The following is a 20,616-nucleotide window of genomic DNA, read 5'->3' as shown; positions in this document are numbered from 1 at the left end:
AGGAAGCCAGAGGATCCAGGTGCTGGTGGATTAGCCTGGGGACATCGGTAAGAACTCATGTTTAACTTAATATACATACAGATGCTACATTTAGAAATATTTTAGATATGTACACATACACGGTTAGTATATACGCATACACTTCCTTGCTCTGTCAGCTAAGCCTAGAAGCAACGACATGCCAGCAGCGGTGAGCACACCCAGTGCCCAGATCCTGGTTTCTCATGCCATTCTCTAATAAGTGGGACCAGGGCTCCTTGGAGAAATGAGTGGCTCTAAGACTGGGGCAGGGAATATACGAGACGAACCTGGAGCACCTTACAGGACTGGAAAGTAAGGGTGTACCCAAGAATAAATTAATAAATAAATGTCACAATGATGGGGTGCAAAGGAGCACAGGGGTCAACTGAAAGAGATTCCCGTGGCCAAACTAGAACAGTCTGAGCAACAAAATAAAGTGGTATTGGATTATAAGCCAAAGTGTAAAATAGTGTTCATAGTGATATAAATGACTGAACTGATACATGTAAAAATACGAAAGAAAACCAAAAAAACCCTCGAGGGCTCGTGGCATCCAGCATACAAGCCCACATCCTCCCCAGCCCACAGGACTGACCCCGGCTGATGGCTCTCCGGTCCTCCTCCCTGACCACCCAGCTCAAGCCACGTCCCTGGCTGCTGCACCTCAGACATGCAGGCACCTTCCCGCCTGCGGCCTTTCCCCAAGCTGGCCCTTCTGCCTGGAATGCTCCCAGCCAGGCCTCTGCAGGACCTGCCCTCCCACCCCCTGCAGCACCCCTTTGCTGACCACCTCCCAAAAGAGCCACCCCCACTGCAGCCCCACGACTCTCCACCAGCTTCTGCTGCTTTACTTTCTTGGCACTTTTCACTATGGCATAAATATTACATGCTAATCTCCTGGCCTTCGTTCCCTACCTCCCCCATTAGATACTAGCTCCAGGAGAGGATCTCCAGGGCAACCCAGCTTCTGGGACACAGCATGGCACACAGTAGGTGCTCAATAACTAGCCACGGACTGAGCAAAGGAAAGAATGAAAGGCTGAGGGGCCTGGCAGTTCTGTAAAGAATGAATGACAGCATCCACTCCCTGGGGCATGAGGCACTGGCCCTCCCCCCCACCCCACCCCATGTGGGTGCCAGCTCCTAGGCTAGCTGGTCCCTCTGCCTAGTCCCTGTGCCTCACCTTCCCTCCATTCTCCAGGAGACCCGGAAGGCTTCCCCGACTGGGTCAGGGCCTCCCCTGGGCTCCCAGAGCCCTGCATTATTCCCTCCATCACCACACAGATCACACCCAAATTCCAACTCTCCCGGCCTACCCACTGCAGCCGGCAGCCCCTGCAGGGCAAGATGAAGCCTGATTCACTTCTGTAGCTGGACTAGTCCCTGGCCCAGTGTAGATCCAGACCAGGGTGGGCTGCTCATTGCAAGAACGAATGAATCATCAGCTCGGTGAGCGGTGGGCAGCAGCCGGAAGCTTCATGGCCTGGCTTGGGCCCATGTGCTGACCACTGCCCTCTCTGCCCCCACCCACTCCAGGCCATGGGCCTCAACAAGTCAGGGTCTCTGCCCCAGTGGCCTTGGCACCCTGATTGGTGCCGAGCATACTCCCAGGTGATGCCAGACACTTGGAACGGTGTGAGCCCTGCTCCCTTTTGTGCCAGCCAGCAAAATCCTTCAGAGCCAGCTCCAGACCACCCCTGCAAAGCTTTCTTGGGCCACTCTGACCATTGCATGGCTTCCTAAAAGCTCTGGTGCAACATGCCAAGTACTGTCATCCGGCTAGCTCCCTGAGTATATGAGCACCCAGCCTGCCTGAGGGCAGGCCGTTTCTGAGTCACTTCCAAACGCCCAGCCCAGTCCCAGAGCACAGGCACGGGGCGGGGGGCTGGGGGCTTGATGAATGTGTGGATGAACCAACAGGTACATTCCCCACATGCCCTCGCCCTGCGGTGTTCAATGGGGACTCCTCTGCTAAAGTAACAACACCGTAAATACATCAGCAACAGTTATCATGAGATCATATAGAAACAGCGGTTAAACGCAATCACAAAGTTTACACTTATGTTTCTCATACCAGCCAGTAAGCACATTGCTGAATTCTCTGAGAACAGAAACTCTCCCAGTGGCGGCCTGGATAAGCCCCCCGGCAGGGCCACGGGGTGGCTGGGCTGAGCAAACGGGCAGCCAGGGCACGTAGAGGCAGGAGGTGCCTGGGGAGGAACAGACTGGGTTTCTTGTAGGCCTGGCTTCCAACCCAGTGCCAACACCTGTGTGACCTGTGACTGTGCACACCTGCTGTGATGGGCTGAACTGTGTCCCCCCAAATTCCTGAGTGGCCGTCCTAACCCCCAGACCCTCAGAATGTGACTGTATATGGAGACGGTCTTAAAAGAGGTTACTAAGTTAAATGAGGTCATGGGGGTGGGTCCTGATTCAATACAACTGGTACCCTGACAAGAAGAGATTAGGACACAGACACACACGGAGAAGAGCATGTGAGGACACAGGGAGAGGGCGGCCGTCTACAAGCCCAGGAGAGAGGCCTCAGGAAAAACCAACCCTGCCCACACCTTGAACTCAGACTCCCAGCCTCCAGGACTGTGAGGAAATAAATCTCTGCTGTTGAACCCCTGCCCCGGTCTGTGGTACTTTATTATGGCAGCCCAGCCACCTCTCCTCTCCAACCCTCAGTTTGCCCACCAATAAAGTGGGGAAAGCCATATCTGACCTCACCGGTCACTATGAGGGTCAGGAGGCCCTCTAAGGTACCTGGTGTGGCCTGTGTAGCAGACGCGTAAGTGTCTGCCAACTGCTGAGTAACTACATGTGACAGGCAGTGCCCAGGCTCCGGATATGACTCTCTCATTTATTCCTTAAACAACCCAGGGAAGCAGACACATCAGATGTCCCCATTTAACAAATAGGGAAACTGAGGCATAAGGCAGCTACCTGGCTTGCCCCAAGGCCTCAAGGCGAGTTAGGTGGTGGAGGTGGGACGGAGACCTGGCCGAATGACGTTGGCTGTGCGGCTTTCCCCATAACCACAGCTGCTGCTGCTACTGCCTGGTCAGCCCCTCTAGGCCCAGCTGTGCAGCTGACAACCCGGGGGATCCTGGCAGGCAAATCCTTCCTGAGCTGGACAGGATGTGGACAGGCTGGCACCACCAGCAACTGTACTGAAACACCTTGGCTGCACTGGCCCTGGAACTCTGAGTGTCTGGGGATGGGGGGCAGCACGTGTGTCCCCAAGCTCCAGGAGCCCAGTCTTCATCATCCCAGGTCGGGGGCTCTGCCTCTGCTCTCCATGTAGCTGTCTTGAGCTGGGGTCAGAGCCAAGGACCAAGCCCCAGCCCCTCCCCACCCAGGAGCTGGAGCCCACTCAGCACTGCAGCTGTTACCAGAGTCCCAGCTCTCAACCAGACACCTGCTGCCCTCCCCCAAGCAGCCCCTCCCCTCCCTCAGGTGCTGTGGGCAGGGCCGGAGGGTACCTTCACGGCTTGGGGTGTAAGGCCAGCCCCTCAGTCGGGCCCCTAGGAGCAAGCCCTAACCCCGTCCTCCTCTTCTCATACGAATGGCGGCTCCACCCTGCTAGGAGAGCACCTCCACCCCGCCTGCTTCTGCCCTCAAACCGCCCAGGTCAGAACCACACCAACAAGGAGGACTGGGGCAGCGCCCAGGCACCGGATGGGCTGTTCTTGCTTACGTTACCTAAGATCTTTAAGACAACCTTAAACTGGGTGGTTATCATGATGCCATGTTACACGTGAGAAAACGGAGGTTCAGAGACTTTATGTCACTTGTCTAAGATCGTGAAGGCAGTCGGGGGTCAAGGTGAGGTCTGAAGCCAGGTCTGAATGATTAGGAAGCCTGGGCTCCTCCCACTGTGACTGGCTGCCCAGCACGCTGACACTTTGATTGGCACCCAACGGGGCATCGTACTGACTGGCTCCAAAGCTCATACCTGCCTTACGAGAGCAAAACAGCTCCCATCACAGAGTCAGGCTTCAAATCAAGCCCTTTATGTCAGGGGTCCCCAACCCCCAGGCCGTGGACCGGTACCGGTCCTGTTAGGAACCGGGCCGCACAGCAGGAGGTGGGCAGCGGGCGAGCGAGTGAAGCTTCACCTGGCGCTCCCTGTGGCTCCCCACTGCTCGCATTACCACCTGTACCCTCCCCCCGACCCTGTCCATGCAAAAACCGTCTTCCATGAAACCGGTCCCTGGTGCCAGAAAGGTTGGGGACCGCTGCTTTACGTTTGATATACGTATTTACATCCTTACTCCTGCCCAGCGGCCCATCAGGTGGTACTGTTATGATCCCATCTTGCAGGTGAGGGAAATTACAGCGTGGAGAGTGAAGTACCTTGTCCGAGATCAGAGCCAAATGTCGGGGAGGGTCAGGGTGGGGGGGCGGGTAGCAGACAGGATTCGCATCCAGGTGGTCTCTGTACCACCACTGATGTTATACCCATTTTAAAGCGAGGCAAGCTGAGGCTCAGAGAGGCGGAGCGCCCAACCCCACCCCAGCCCTGGGACACACCCTTCACGCTTACCTCGGGGGCAGTCTGTCCCCCGGGAGTTCACAGCCCACCCCTCACCTGAGCCAGGAGGCCCTTGTCCCTCCCACCTTGCTCTTTTCCTGCTGGAACTCGATCTGAACGCTGGTCAACTTGGCCCGCAGCTCCTCGTTGGCCATCTGCACCGCGTCCACCTCCATCTCAGGCTTCTCGCCCTTGCTCCGGCCTTTCTTAGACATGCTTCCTCTCAGGTTGAGATGCTGAGATCCTGTGTTCACTCCCGCCAGCCAGCAGGCGCCGCTCCCAGCTCCACCGTGCTAATCAGTCTCAGCTCCTCCTCTGCGTAAACCACCATCACTTGGGACCCTGGGGGAGGAAGGAAGCCAGGTCAGCAGAGAGAGAGGGGCCGGTGCCCCCTTGCCTGGGGCACTCAAACACGATGGCAGGTAGCGTTTGCTGATGCCTCCCTCCCTGATCCGGGCACCTGCTCACCCCGAAGATGCCCCACCATTCACAACACTGACCTAGGGCTTCTCCAACAGCGGCTGCATCAGAATCTCTTGGAAGCTTGTTAAGACGGAGTCCTGGGCCCACCCCCAGGAATCTGATTTGCATGTCTCCCAGGCTCCCAGGTGAGGCTCCCAGGTGACCACCCCTCATTGAGTAGCTCTGTCTGGTCCAGTCCTGGCCTCCTCAAGATGGGACTATGGCATCTAAGCAACTATAGACCTCGGTCTGCAAGTGTGACTGAGCCTCAGTCACCCTGGTGCTTGATTCAAAGGCAGGATTCCGGGGGAGCACAGAGCTCAAAGCTTGAGGCCTGTGGGGAGGGGGCCAGGGGACCTGGATGTCTCATCCACACACCCAGGTGATTCGGGAGCAGAGTCTAAGGACCGCACTCTGAAAACTGGGCTTTTAGACTCCCTAAAGGCTAGTGGTTCCCTCCCCACCCCAAGGACTAGCACAGCACTGGTTGCCCAGAACTGTTAGCTCTGGGCCCAGTTTTGGTGCCCAAGCCAGCCTGGGGGAGTAGCACAGCCCCTGGAGGAGGTGACAGCCAAGCATGGTGCTCTGCGGTCCTCCAGGCCTCTGTGCCTGCCTGGCCAGGCCTGAGCTGGTCAGGCGGCCAATGGGATGCCCTGATAAGCTAACGGCCCCTCCCGCACTCACATTTCCCTGGGGGACCCCAGACCGTCCATTTGGTAGGGCTGCCCTCACAGCCCACACGGTGTCAAAGCCAAAGCCATTAAAATCAGGCCCTAGTGACAGCCAGTAGCACTGTGTATTGGATGCTACACCTCTGTCACCCCACGGAACACGGTACAGCACAGTGTTGACCAAGAAGCCCGAGAGTCTCAGCAAGGAGATGTGACTGCTCGATGCCACAGCACGGGGAGAGAAGAGCCGAGAAGGTGCGCTCCAGAAGTTATACTCAGCGTGGCCCTGCGCTAGCCCTGGGATGCGATGGAGGGCCAGACAACGTCCCAGCCATCATAGAACTTTCTAGCCAGGGAGGCGACTACGGAAATGAATACATAAAATAACTCTGAATTGGGATTGGCGTTGGCAAGAAATAGTAAACAGGGTATTTGAGACCTCTATCAACTATTACCCAAGTCACTGGCAGAGGGAGACAAGGGGAGTAAACTGCCCGACCACATGGGGCCTAGAGACCACGGACAGAGTCAAGGCCAGGTATGGAATGTGCAGCCCAGTGCAAAATGGAAATGCGAGGGTCTTGTTGCAAAAGCTATTCAGCTTCTCATGACCACGACACTGAGCATTAAACCAAGAGTGAAGCCCCCTGACGGCCTCTACAACCACACCATGCACCGGTGATGCTGGCCCCGGACAGAATTTAAGTGCAACTCTGAGGATGCTTGGTTGGGCAGCAGGCCCCGAGCAACAGGGGTCAGCTTTTGGCTGATGAGGACCACAGTGGGCTGAATGATGGTCCCCAAAAGACATGTTCACATCCTATTCCCCGGAACCTGGGAATATGCCCTTATTTGGAAAAAGGGTCTTTGCAGATGTAATCAAGTTAAAGATCCCAAGATGAGATCATCCACGATGAGGGTGAGTCTTAAATTCAGTGACATGTGCCCTTGAAAGAGACACAGAGCAGAGAACATGCAGAAGGGCAGGCCGTGTGAAGAGAGAGGGGGGACTGGAGTGATGCAGCTGGAGGAGGCCGGGGGGTCCCTTCCTAGAGCCTCCAGAAGGAGCAGCACCCCGCCGACACCACTGACACCGCCAGATTTTGGACTCTGGCCTCCAAGACTGTAAGAAAGTAAATTTCTGTCGTTTTAAGCCTCTCCATTTGTGGAAATTCTTTATGGCAGACACCGGAAAGGAATACACTGGGCATGAAGGGGAAAACGCTCGTGGGAGACATTCAGCACTTTGTTGAATGACTTAAGATAGCCAGCTTCTCAGCACTGAGCCCTGCTTCTTTCCCTGCTTCCTTTCACATCAGTAATAAGCCAGCTCACGCCACACCACAGGCAAATCCCCTGCCCCTCACTCAGAGCCTACTATCTCATGATTTACACACAGTGCTAGCAAGCTGCGCTGTCTGTTCTCCCAGCCCAGAGCAGAAGGAAACTAAAAACCGGCAGACGGTGTTCTGCAAAAGGCAAACACGCAGATAGGAGAATGAAAAGAGAGCAAAGATTTTTCTACCATACCTTCCCCCCAAAAAATAAGAGAGTAAAATAATAATTACTTTTATTACCTTCAGTATTACCTTTAATACGTAAAAAGCCTGCAAGGCCTAAAATATTAACGTTCTTAGGACACCTCATTCTCCAATTACAGCAAATTAATAAGGTGCTACCTGTCCAGACTCTTCTTATACAGTGTTGGTGCAAGATAGTCAGTGGGAGTTAAAAAAAAAAAGTTCATGAGATGTAATAAAGTCAGCTGAGTCGGGTTTTCCTAACACACATTCTGGGCTCTGGGGCTCAGGGCTATAAAGAGGACCCAGAAGGAGCTGGGCTCAGTCGCTCAGCCCAGCTCCGCCACCAACCTCTGTGCTCTCCTCACCCAGGACTCTCGAGCCATGAAGTGCAGCGGGCCACGCAGGGGTGGTGTGGGCGCCAGGACTGGCACCACGGCTAACCCCAGAGCAGGCAGCCTGCGGCCACAGTGCCGGGGCCTCTGCGTCCCGCGACAGACCCCAGCAGCCCGGAGCTGGCACGTCTTAGAAATGATGACAGAACAGCACATCTGGCAGCGCTCGGCTCCCTGGGCCCTGCTCCAAGCTCTCTGTGTGGCGGCTCGGTCCTCACCTTGACCCCGGGGCTCCTGACCATCAGTGTCCGGCCACCAAGCCTTGTTCCCACCAGTTCTCAGAGGTGTCCCCTCCTCCCAAGGCTCTGGCCATCCCGCTGGCCTGACTGTGGCCTCCCCTGTCTCCTGGCCTGCACACTGCCTGCCCCCCCAGGCTCCAGGGGCAGTGGGATGACCCTCCTCGCCACTCCCTGCTGACAACCTGCAGGGGACAGTGCCCATGGCCACAGAAAGCAGCCCTCTGTGCTGGGCCCTGATCCACTGCCCGGCCTGAACCAGTGGTGGCCCCCGTGAGCCACACCTGCCGTCCCCTGCCGTCCTCAGCCCGTGCCTCTCCCTGCCTGACAGGGCCACCTTCTAACCGTGCCCCGCACTCGACTCCGGCCACACCTCCTCCGGAAGCCCTCTCCGCCCCACAGGCAGGGTCAGGGTGTCCCTGCAGCCCAAGCCTCACCAGATTGACTCTCAGCCACCATCCAGGACCACGAGTCCAGCAGGGTTGGGGCCGCCACAGGAGACAGAATCACTTTACCGATGGGGAAACTGAGGCCCAGACAGATCAGAGGCCTGCCTGGGGTCACAGGGAGGGGGGGCCCAGTGGGGAGAGGAGAACTCACCACTCCCCTGAGCCCACCTGGCAGTCAGCAGAGCTTGCCTTGAGCTGTAGAGGCTGTGGGGTGGGCACCACCCCACACGGACCCCACGGGCCCGGCCCCAGCTCACTGGGGTGCCCTCGGCTCCCATGGCCCCCACTGCCGGGCCAATGATGTCATTCATCACGGCAGCTGGGCTCCCCTGCCTGGGCTGGCTGACCCCTCACCTAGGACCCTCTCATCCCAGGGGCCACCGGAGCCAAGACCCTGCCAAGCTCCTCCCTACACCGAGGGCCACCCGTTCCCACTGAGCTGGGACTCAAGCCCCTTGCTGCCAAGTCTCCCAGCCGCGGGCTCTGCAACCACAGGGCCTGCGCTGTGCTGACCTCCCTTTCTAGTTCAGGTTATACATTTTGCACCCAACAAACATCTGAGGGTCCCTCTAGTGACAGGGAGGGGTGGCTTCTGTTAATGTTCTACATACACCACACACCACACAAACGCACACACACCACAATGCACACATCATACAGAAGCACACACACAATGCACACACCACACATATACACCACAGAGAAGTGAGTACACATACGCACTGCTAAGGACTGAATGTCTCTCTCCAAAATTCGTATGTCGAAATTCTAATGTCCGATGCGATGGTATTAGGAGGTGTGCCTTTGGGAAAAGGTTAGATCGTGAGGGTGGAGTCCTCGTGAAGGGGATTAGTGCCTTTATAGTCTCTGCCTGGTGCGGACTCAGCAAGAAGGCAGCTGTCTACAAGCCAGGAAGAGGGCTCTCATAAGAACCTGAGCATCCTGGCACCGTGATCTTGGACTTCTAGCCTCTACAACTGTGAGAAATAAATGCCTGTTGTTTAAGCCATGCAGTCTATGGAGTTCAGTTACAGCAGCCCAAGCTGACGAAGACACACATACCACACCACAGGCATCAAACACCACACTCACACCACACACACAGATGCACACCAAACACCACAAACTCACCACACACATACCCTCCAAACACAACACACATCCCATACACACCACACGCACTAGTCAGCATTTCCAACGAGGATGGGGAAACCCCGAATGTCCATACACACCACACGCACTAGTTCAGCATTTCCAACGAGGATGGGGAAACCCCGAATGTCCATACACACCACACGCACTAGTTCAGCATTTCCAACGAGGATGGGGAAACCCTGAATGTCCAAGGAAAGCATTTCTGAGATGCGCAGACCTGCCTCTCCAGCCTCCATGTCGGAGTTCCCCAAAAGGGGTCCTGAGCATCTTGTGAAGGCTCCTTGGAGCCTCCAATGACTCGGGAAGGCCTGGGTGCTTCAGAATTCCTGTTATCAACAACAAAGGGAAGCACAGAATCGGCAGGCTCTGAGCAGGTGCGCCCACAGCAGGCCCACAGGCTGACGGGATCATCATTCCCATCGTTCCACCGAGGGAACTGGGCTCAGAGGGGTTCAGAGCCACCCGAGTCACTGCAGGCGAGCCCCATCTGAGTCTGGTTTACCAGCTGCCCGCCACGGTCCACCTCACTGCAGCCAAACCACAGAGTGACCCCAGGGGCAGGCAGCGCAAAGGTTGTTCTCCCGATTAAGAGATGAGGAAATTGAGGCTCACACACACACACACACAGACACACATACACTAAAAAGCCACACATCTGGGTTTGCTGAAAAGCTGGTTGTTCTGGAAGGAAGGGGGTAAGCAGAGGAGAAAGGGGGTGTGGGCTGTGCCCTGGGGTGGCAGGGCAGAGACTGCGGGCCCTGGCAGGGGAAGCTCGGCGGGCAGCCTCAGACTCCCACTGGTCAGGTCACCAGCACGACCCCACCGGCACACTGGTAAGGGCCAACTGGGACAATGGCTATGACAGTACTTGGAAGGCCATGAAGTGGCCCAGAAACAGGGCTTTTCAATGTGTGATGAAAAAATAACGCAAACAAAGACAAGGTCAGTGAGCAGGGACCCTGGGACCCAGAGGCCCCACAGGTCACCTCCTCCCGGCCATTCCCCTGTGGGAGCTGCCACACGTGGCCTTCCAGCCTCTCTTGAAAGTCCTTCCAGGGACAGGAAGACGCCACCACAATGAGAACGTTTGCTCTCCAGGGCATCCCTACTTTAGAAAGCACTTCCTATTTCAAGCCCAAAACACGGAGACGCACAAATAAAGAGGGCCTCCTTAGGACTTCTGCTGTCGGTGCCTTCCAGCACCTGGAAGCTGCCCCAAACAAGCCCACTGCCCCGCCACACAGAAGGCCCTTTAGAGCCTGAAGATGCCCATCACACTCCCCCACCTTCCTCTCCTCCAGGGGACGAGGCATAAGAAGAGCGAGGCTCATGCCCCTCATCAGGCCCCACGGTCAGCCTTTTACAGAACAAATCCATCTAAGCCTCCCAATGACTATGATGCAGGTGCCATTGTTACCCCCATCTTGTGGATGGAGGAATCGAGGCCCAAAACAGTAAGTAAGCTGCCTGCGGTCATGCAGTTAGAAAAGAGGCAGGCAGACCTGGATGCAAATCCCAGTCAGTCACTCTGGTCTGCGGTCTGTGATCTGAGTTCCCTGGGCCTCGGTCTTCCCATCTGTGAAGTGGAGCTGTCACTGTTGAGAAGGTCCTAGACAGTAGGTACTCAGCAAGGGACATCTCTCCATGGGGACAGGGCTGGCCAGCACCAGTTTCCTGTGGGTGTGTTTTTCCAAACGTGTGGACATAGCACTCTACACCCCGGAGCCAGGCACTGCGGCTGGTGTGGTGGATGGAGCTCAGAGGGACAGAGAAAGAGGAGTGGGTGAAGCGAAGCCTGGGGCCTGGGAGTTCGTCCCCACAGTGGGGAACCCGGCTGGTGGCAAACTTGCTTCCGCAAGTGGAGAGAAAAGAATGGACTCATCTACTGGACAAACCCCAGCTCAGGGGGACACACAGGCATGGGCCGCTCCTCCCACCATTGACTTTGCTGCCTGCCCCTCACGGGCAATGCCCAAACCCACGGTGCCACCTGTCAGATTCCCTCTAGCATCCTTCCCTTTCCCCGCACCTGCCACCTGCAGCCTGGCGGACTACCAAGCAGTCTCCCTGGTCCCCCGACTCCAGTCACCCAGCTACAGCCACCAAGAGGAAGCCTCCTGAAGCAGGAGTCAGCCCACATTGCACCCCTGCCTAGGAAATAATCAAAACAACAACAGTAAGAATCAAACAACACGTCAACCTGCTGTGGTCCCACTGCCTCAGGGGAAAGTCCGCACATCACCAAGGATGCCTTGCGAGGCCCCTGCCAACTCGCCCCATTGCCGCGTCTCCTTGTCTGCTTGCCCTGCCAGATTCTCAGCTACTTTGAAACCGTCTTACTCACTTGACTCTCCAGTATCAAGCAAAGTGCCTGCCCAGAGCAGGTGCTTGGCGACATCAGGACCCCTCCCGGACGTCTGCTGATCTGTAAAAGCATCACATACACTTCTTTCATACCCAGCCCACGGGTGTCTTTACAATTACAAAGTTCAGGCAGAAGGACACAAGAGATCCTTCAAGGGATGCAGGATTCCTGAGTCCTTGGTAAAAATAATCCCCCAACCATGAAGCCGAGCATCAGTACGTAAGAACTGACTTCTGTGTGGACAGAGACACGAGTGCCCGGGATAGCGGGTCTGGCTCACTTGCAAGCTGGCCCCCTTGCTGTGCCAGATGGGTACCCCCCATAGTCAAATGTGGCCCTCAGCAAAATGACAAGATATGAGCATCCAAGACTTTGGCCTTGCCCTTGGGTAGCTGGTTGCAGAGAGGAGCTCAGCCGAGTGAACACGTCATTCCCTCATTTGCTCAGCGCAAGCGTACCGCTCACTTCCTGTATGCAGGCACCGCACTGGACCACGGCACCGAGTAGCCCCGCCCCACCCCGCCCCCACCTCGGGATGCTGACTGCCTCACCAGCCCAACGCTCCCTCCTCTCAGACACCTGCTGCCTTGCTCTTTTCAGTATCTCCATACCAGCTGCGGAGGAGACCTGCCCTTTGCACCTTAAAACTGCTGTAAGAAGGGTGTAGTGAGATTTCTCCAAGGACCACCACTCTTCAATCCCTAGAAAAGTATTAGGAGGTCAGAACACCCCTTCCTTTTGATGGCAGCATCACCTGCCATCGTCCCCTGCCATTGTCACCCCAGTCACAGAATCAGCATCGTCACCTCTGAGGTCAAGACCATGCGAATGGCTGGAGCTGACCTAAGCAACAGCTGGACCCTGAGGACACCCCTTCAACAGGAGCAGGAGAGCCCAGGGATCTTTGGACAGCCTCCATCACCTGGTCCTAGCATGTCCATCTTGATATGTCCCAAAGAAGTAGAGTACAGCCAAGTTCAGGGACAGGAGGCCTCTCTGAATTTGCAGACTCTGAAACACCAGGACTCATGGTCAAGGACCCACAGAGGCCACACCTGCACTCATGGATGCCAGCTCCCCTCCCCTACCAAAAAAAAACCAGAGAAACCCCAATAGGGCAATACTGTGCAGTTACCTGCCCTGTGGCCACTTTGGCAAAGTTCCACCCAGTGAAAAGGAGGGGACACCTACACAGGAGGAAGGAAGGGAAGAAAAATGGAAGAAAGAAACAAGGGAGGGAGGGAAGGAAGGAGGGAGGAGGGAGAACACAGAAACAATGGAATCAAACTTCTTGTTTCTGGTCTGGTGTGTAAGGAACTTTGGAGTCATCACAAGACAAGAGCTGAACAAACTGAAAATCAGTAACTTTTCTTATATCCGTCAGAGAACCGAGGTCATGAGGCAAACCACTGCAGACAGGCAGATACAGAGAACAACATACCACAGCAGAAACCCAGGAGTAGAAACCTCTGTGGGAACCGGTTCAGATTCCTTTTACCAAATACTTCCTGGCCAGCTTTCAACAACAACAACAAGTTACAAGGTATACTAAAAGGCAAAAACAAACAAAAAAACAACCAAACAGAAAAAGTCTGAAAAGACAGAACAAGCATCAGAACCAGACTAAGATATAGCAGCGATATTGGAATTAGAAGATCGAAGCCTTAAATAACTCTGATCAATACGCTAAGGGCACTAATGGAAAAAGGGGACAACACGCAAGAATAGATGGCTAACGTCAGCAGACATGGAAATCCTAAGAAAGGAGCAAAAAGTGATGGAGACCAAAAACACTGTAAGAGAAATGAAGAATGCCTTTGAGGGGCTCATTAGTAGACTGGACATGGCTGAAGAATCAGTGAGTTTGAAGATGCATCAATACAAACTTTCCAAAGTGAACAGCAAATTAAAGAAGAACAACTCTGAGATAAACAGAATAGAATATCCCAGAACTGTGGGATAATTACAAAAGCTGTAACATATGCATAATGAGAGGAGAAGAGAGAAGAAACAGAGAAAGGAACGCAAGAAATATTTGAAGCAGTAATTGAATGTTTAAAGTCCCACCCCTGCCTGGACTTGAACCCAAACCTTTGAAAGCCCAGTCCATTGGTTCCTTCCCAAAGCGCTGCCCAGTAGAACTGCTAGCTGTCACAGAAATTCTTACAAATGTTTTCAAATCATCACCTAACACCGTGATAGAGACTGGTGTCCTGGGAATTAAGAAATAGTGGGAGGGGGAAAATTACACAGTGAATGGACCATCCCTTCAATGCTTATGGAAGTGATCTGGTTTCCTGCAGGCATCTACGAATCCATATTTTGGTCTGTTTAAACCCAAATAACCGTGAGAATATTTAAGCACTTTTGGAATGATCCTATTTCAGCACCCCAGTGATAATATTTCCCTCCAGGAGCAGGAATGAGGGAAGCACCAATGAGGGACCTATTAGAACGTGCTAAGTGTCTGCATAGAGTCATTTCGCTAACCCTCTCGAGCTCCTGACAGGGAGGCTCATCTGGCATACCTTGCACATTAGACAACTGAAGCACAGAGAGGCTGAGCCACTGCCCATGTTCACACAGCCAGAAAGGGCCCCTGCCGTCCCCAGCCCACCCCTACTCTTAGCCCTTTCTTGCTTGCTTTTCTTACTTTTGATGAAACTTAGTACTAGTTAAGAGCCAAACTAAGGTAAAGAAACTAGATTCCTAAGAAATGGCCGGCCCAGGAAAAAACAAACAAATCAGCTGACCAGAACCCACATGACAGCAGGTCCTCTGCACCCAGAAAGCTCTGTTCTGTGAACAGCCTGCAGAAACCAAACAACAGCGACAAACCATGTAGCCACTCAGCATTTAAACAGTTTTGTACTGAAACTCCGTAACAAGCTCATGGAATTCAGCTGACTACCCATTTTACAGCTGAGGAAACTGAGGCTCAAGGAGGTGAAATGGGGCCCTTGATCCCACCGGGCCTGACTCCGCAGCCTGCTCCCTCCAGCCTCCTCTGCTCCACTCTGTGGCCCTTCTCCCCCCCACAAGGGAGGGATAACTGCTATTCCCCCCACCTCCCACCCGACTCCACACTTTCAGAATAAGGGGCTGCTTGTCCCATTGCCTGGTGGCACTCCCCATCTTATGCCCCAGAACACAGCCCGTGCAGCCCCGCCTCTTCCACGCTCCTCCATGTGAACAGACAGGAGCTTTGCATGTGTTCTCAGTGCCCGTCCCGTGGGTTCACCCATCTCTGCTGAGAGATAGCGTGTTGTCGCTGTTTTCCTAACAGGTCCCAGAGCAGCTTTAGGCTGCACTTCTTGTGTCTTCGCTGGGATTCAGGAAATGCACAAGGCTCTGCCCTGTGGAGCCATCGCCGCCACACACCTGCCCCAGTTCCTGCAAAGCTGACTCACACTCCGGGAAACAGCACATGCTGCATGTCAAGTACGAACCCTTCAAGTCCTTTGCTCCAGGACATCAGTGATTCATTCGAAGATTAGAGGCAGGAGCTCTTCAAAATTCTCTTTAGAGGTCTGGCCATACTCTCTCATACCCTGAGGAAATGACCCCCTAGGGGGACAAACGTGCCAACGTCAACTGCGGAGGCTGGCAAGCTGAGATCTACACTTCTCAGCTCCATCGGGGCTAGCGTTTCACATGGGACTCACACTCCATCCTTCATTCAATTCATTCAATCGTTCATAAACACAAGGTTTGACTCCAGGATAAATGGGCAACCCGGTGCTGGTGCCAGGTGCCCATCTGCTGGTGTGGGCCTGGAGGACATGGGATGCTCTGGTGCTCCTGGGGTCTGGCCACCTCTCTGCTTGCAGCTGTAGCCCTGGGACAGTGGCTTCTACCCCCCCCAGCTCCCCAGAGGGCAACTCTGGGGTGGTACCCTGAGGCCCAGCCCAAACCCCACTCCTCCACCTTCCAAGCATGCTGTCAGCACCTGTTTCCCTGCACGACACCCCTCTGTTTAAAGGAACCCAAGAGAGTGGCTTCTGTTGTCTGCAACTGGACACAGATTAGAATGGGGGTGCCCCAGGGCTTCCCTGGTGGTGCAGTGGTTGAGAGTCCGCCTGCTGATGCAGGGGGCGTGGGTTTGTGCCCCGGTCCGGGAAGATCTCACATGCCGTGGAGCGGCTGGGCCCGTGAGCCATGGCCGCTGAGCCTGCGCGTTCGGAGCCTGTGCTCCGCAACAGGAGAGGCTGCAGTGGTGAGAGCCCCACGGACTGGAAAAAAAAAAAAAAATGGGGGTGCCCCAGAAACCTGAGTTGAAATGAAAGGGGGACACACAATGTTAAATCACACAGCACAAAACCCAATACTTTGTTCATGCTCGGCACACAGCCTGCCTCACCTACACTCCACTGATGGAATTTCTCAGTCCAGAAGCTCAGAAATGGCAGTGGAGTGGAGGGTTCTCAAGGGCTGACTGTGGCATCAGAGACTGAGCTAGCTGCCCCTCATTAGCTGTGTTGTCCTCTGGGCAGGTTACCTGTCCTCTCTGGCCTTCAGTTTCTCCACCTGGGAGAATGATGAAAGTAATAACACCTACCTCACAGGGCTGGGCTGTTGTGAGTACGGCATGAGTTGCGTTAACTTGTTAAGTCATAATTTAATTATTAATTAATGTTATTAACAGTAATGAGTTACATATAATTAATTAATAAGTATTACATGCTCACTATGGAAAATGTGAACAAGACAGATAAAGATGAGATTAAAAATCACTTATCTCCCCACCCCTCTGGGAACAATGGGGATAATTATTAACTATTACCCATCCCATTAGTTAATATTAATCATTAATACTCATTGACACACACCCGGACATACACGCACATGCACGCACACACACACACACAACGGCAGAGGCCAGCCCTGCTCTCCCTCTGAACTCCTCCAAAGCCTGGGCACCACTCTCCCTCCCCAACTTTAACCTGCACTTGAGGGTTTTCACATGGACTTCAAGATTTCATTTGTTAAAAGGATTCCATGCCAGCTGAAAAACATTTTGAAAGCCACAATGTCAGAAGAAAAATTTCAATGATGTTGAAAAATGTTCTTGATATATGTTATAGGTTAAATTCCTCGCCCTCCTATAAAAATCTACACGCTGAAGTATTAACCCCCAGTACCTCAGAATGTGACCTTATTTGGAGATAAGGTCTTTACCAAAGTAATCAGGTTAAAGTGAGGTCATCAGGATGGGCCCTAATCCAATATGACTGGTGTCCTTATAAAAAGGGGACATTTGGAGACAGACACGCACACAGGGAGAACACTGTGTGAAGATGGCAGAGATCAGAGGGACGCAGCTAGAAGCCAAGGAACCCTAAGAAGGGCCAGCAAACCCCCAGGAGCTGGGGGAGAGGCCTCTAACAGATCCCCCTTCACAGCCTTAGAAGGAATCAACACTGCCTCAGACTTCCACCCTCCAGGACTGCGAGAGAATAAGTTTCTGTCGTTTCAGCCACCCAGTCTGTGGTCCCTTCATCCAGCAGCCATAGGAAACTAATGCAGTATATTTACTAAGTAATGAGAACGGCATATAAAATATTGTCCCAATTTTTAAAGGGAACCATTTCATCCACACAGAGAGAAAAAAGACTGGAGGGAGTAGAACAAACGTGAACAACGTTTTTTCAGCTGTACTGACCCTCGCTTTGCAGGCACTTTTGTGCATGTTTAGAATTATTCCCTTCCCAGGAGTGGGTTTCACTGGCCAAACCTCACAAACTTTCCAAGGGGCTTGTACCATTTAGACCTGCACAGGCAAGGTTAGCCGGCCAACCCAGGAGTCCTATGTTTTCATAATGGTAGCTTCTCAGATTCTGCTTTTCTGAGACTGGTGCCCTTCCTAATGACATTTTTTTTTTTTTTTTTTTGCACCTTCAGCCACAGCACTGCACTGATTTGTCACACAATGAAAGTTCTAAGTAGACTCGGTGATATTCAAAAGCTGTATATTTTGATTTTGTTTCATATTATTGGTATTTTTTAAGCTAACATATCAAAACGTTACTATCCGCATTCCAATCTTGAATCTTAAAATATATCTGGAGTCACTGCTCTCAGACTCAGGAGGCAGCTAGCAGAGGGGTCAAGTTCATGGCTTCTGGAGTCTGACGTAGGATTCCACGAGACAAAGACGGAAAGGTCCTAGCACAGGGCCTGGCTGCAATCAGCATGCAGTCCACAGGGGCTGAGATTATCAAACGACTGAACCACCAAGAGACACACTCATCTAAATACTCCCAGTGCTGTCTGCAAGGTTTCTAAGAAGCGACAAATGATATCGTGGGGGTTTCAGTGACCTCGGAGATAATAACTCAACCTCACTGTCCACAGATGAGGAAACTAAGGATGGAAAAGTTAAATGACACAGTTGGAAATGACAGAGGTTAACCTGGAATCCTGGTTCCTCTAGTCCAGCACTGTGTGTGTGTGTGTGTATGCACGTATGCACGTGTGTACGGCCTCTTGTTTCCAACTACACTATCTACATAAAGAGAAAAACTACCCTGATGCCTTCTAGGGACTCTGGGAGACTCAGGTTCAGCACACACTCTGGTCCTGCCTGGCTGGGTGACTCTGGGCAAGTTACTGGACCTCCCTGAGCCTTAGCGTCCCATCTGTAGAGACAATGACAGCTCTCACCTATGAGGATTAGATGACTTAACACAGGTAAAGCACTTTGCACAGCACCTGACACCTGGCAGAGTTCGCAGAAAACGTTAAACCTTTATTATCCCGTTTTTGTTTTCCTTTGGATATGTTCTGAAAGCTTTCTGAACAGACTTAGGGGCTTTGCGGCCCCCTGTCCGAATTTTGATCTGGAAGTGAGAGACCTCCTTTTGCCATCACCAAGGCTTAAGGCTCAGCTGCCATAGACTCATTCTGTGGTCCTCTCTGAACACGGGCTCATCAGAGTGACCAGGTCCCCTCTGAGGCCAGCATGGGCCCCCTCACACTCCAAAACGAAGACAAGAAGCAGGCCTGCTGTATCCACCCCAGGTCCCATTCAGTCTCTTATAGCTTTACCTACAGCCTCTGGATAATTGTTTTTTTTTTTAATTTTAACTTAGTCTGGATGCCTCCCCTAGAACAGCAGTTCTCAAAGTGTGGTCCTTGGACCAGTAGCATCAGCTCCAGTTGGGAGCCTGTTAGAAATTAAAAGCCTTTGGCCCCGACTCAGACCCACCGAATCAGAAACTGGGGGTGGGCCCACCAACGCGAGGTTTAACAAGTTCTCCAGCTGATCCTAACGCATGCTGCTCTGGAGCACAGTTTTTTATTTAAATGGAGAAGAAAAAGAATAGTCTCACAGTGACTCTCTCTGGTCATCAGGGGCCAACGGAAGGCCTGCGGGGCCTGGGGCCAGGCCAGTCCGCTCCCCCGCTACTTACTGGCTAATGGCTCTGGGTGAGCACCTTCCCTTCTCCCCAGTCTCCTCATCTGGAACAGGGGACCACAGAATCACCTCACAGCATCCATGAGATTAAAGGGGAGATGCTGACCCAGGCTCAGCACAAAGGCTGGTGTGGGTAGATGGGTTAGAAAGGAAGGAGCTTTGTCATGATGCCGCCAAAGGTCTGATTTTGGGGAGAAAAAAAAATCTACCATTCCTGCCTATGCATCCTTATATCAAAAGGGTGCAGGGGCTTCCCTGGTGGCGCAGTGGTTGAGAGTCGGCCTGCCGATGCAGGGAACATGGGTTCGTGCCCCGGTCTGGGAAGATCCCACATGCCGCGGAGCGGCTGGGCCCGTGAGCCATGGCCGCTGAGCCTGTGCGTCCGGAGCCTGTGCTCTGCAACGGGAGAGGCCACAACAGTGAGAGGCCCACGTACCACAAAAAAAAAAAAAAAAAAAAAGGGTGCAAATCTGATGTAAATTTATCCTTTAAAAGCTCTGGCCCTGTTAGCCATTCCTTTCCAATTCAGGTAAAACTGTAATGCCACAACAGAGATGAAAACTGTTATGTATTAAACAAACTTTACAGCTAGATACAAAGAAAGCCCAGGCCTAGATGGCTTCATGGGTGAATTCTACCCAACATTAAAGAAGAATCAATGCTAAACTCTTCCAAAAAAGTAGAAGAGGAGTGAATACTTCCCAGTTCATTATATGAGGACAGCATTACCCTGATACCAAAACCAGGCAAAGACATTCTAAGAAAACTACAAACTAATATCCTTTATGAATATAGATGTAAAAATCCTCAACAAAATACTAGAAAAACAAACAAGCAACATATAAGAAGAACTGTACACCGTGGCCAAGTGGGATTAATCCTAGGAATGCAAAGTTGATTTAACATCCAAAATGAATTTGTTTAATATACTATATTAATAGAACAAAGTACAAAATCCTCAGGACCATCTCAGTGCAGAAAAGGCATATCACCCTACCATGGTTAAAACACTCAACAAACCAGGAACAGAAGGGAACTTCCTCAACCAAATAAAAAGCACCTACCAAAAACCCACAGCTAAATCATACTCAATGGTAAAAGACTGAAAGCTTTCCCTCTAAGTTCAGGAACAAGTCAAGGATGTCTATTCTCATCACTTCTACTCAACATTATACTATAGATTTATCCAGTGCAATAAGGCCAGAAGAAAGAAATAAAAGGCATCCATATTGGAAAAGAAGAGGTAAAACTACCCCTACTTGCAGATGACATGAACTTTTGTATAGAAAACCCTAAGGAATCGACGCCCCCCCCCCAAAAAAAAAACCCCCACAGAACTATTAGAACTAATAAATTCAACAAGGTGTCAGGATACAAGATTAGTA

The 20,616-nt window shown here is 52.7% G+C and overlaps 1 protein-coding gene across 2 annotated transcripts in view; it reads right to left on the bottom strand.

The window, feature by feature from the left end:
* JAKMIP1 (janus kinase and microtubule interacting protein 1) overlaps positions 1–20,616 on the bottom strand; it is a 131,925-nt gene that overhangs the window by 67,052 nt on the left and 44,257 nt on the right. For both annotated transcript variants that reach the window (XM_032632707.1, XM_032632708.1), the window contains one exon: positions 4,648–4,903. In XM_032632707.1, coding sequence (XP_032488598.1) covers positions 4,648–4,776 — 129 coding nt within the window. In that variant the 5' untranslated portion in view covers positions 4,777–4,903. Of the gene's footprint in view, positions 1–4,647; positions 4,904–20,616 lie in introns of those variants that run through there.

This window comes from Phocoena sinus, chromosome 5 (genome assembly GCF_008692025.1).
Source record: "Phocoena sinus isolate mPhoSin1 chromosome 5, mPhoSin1.pri, whole genome shotgun sequence".
Classification (NCBI taxonomy): Eukaryota; Metazoa; Chordata; class Mammalia; order Artiodactyla; family Phocoenidae; genus Phocoena; species Phocoena sinus.
Note: the sequence above shows the minus strand (reverse complement) of the source record. Positions and strands in the feature narration are given on the sequence as shown.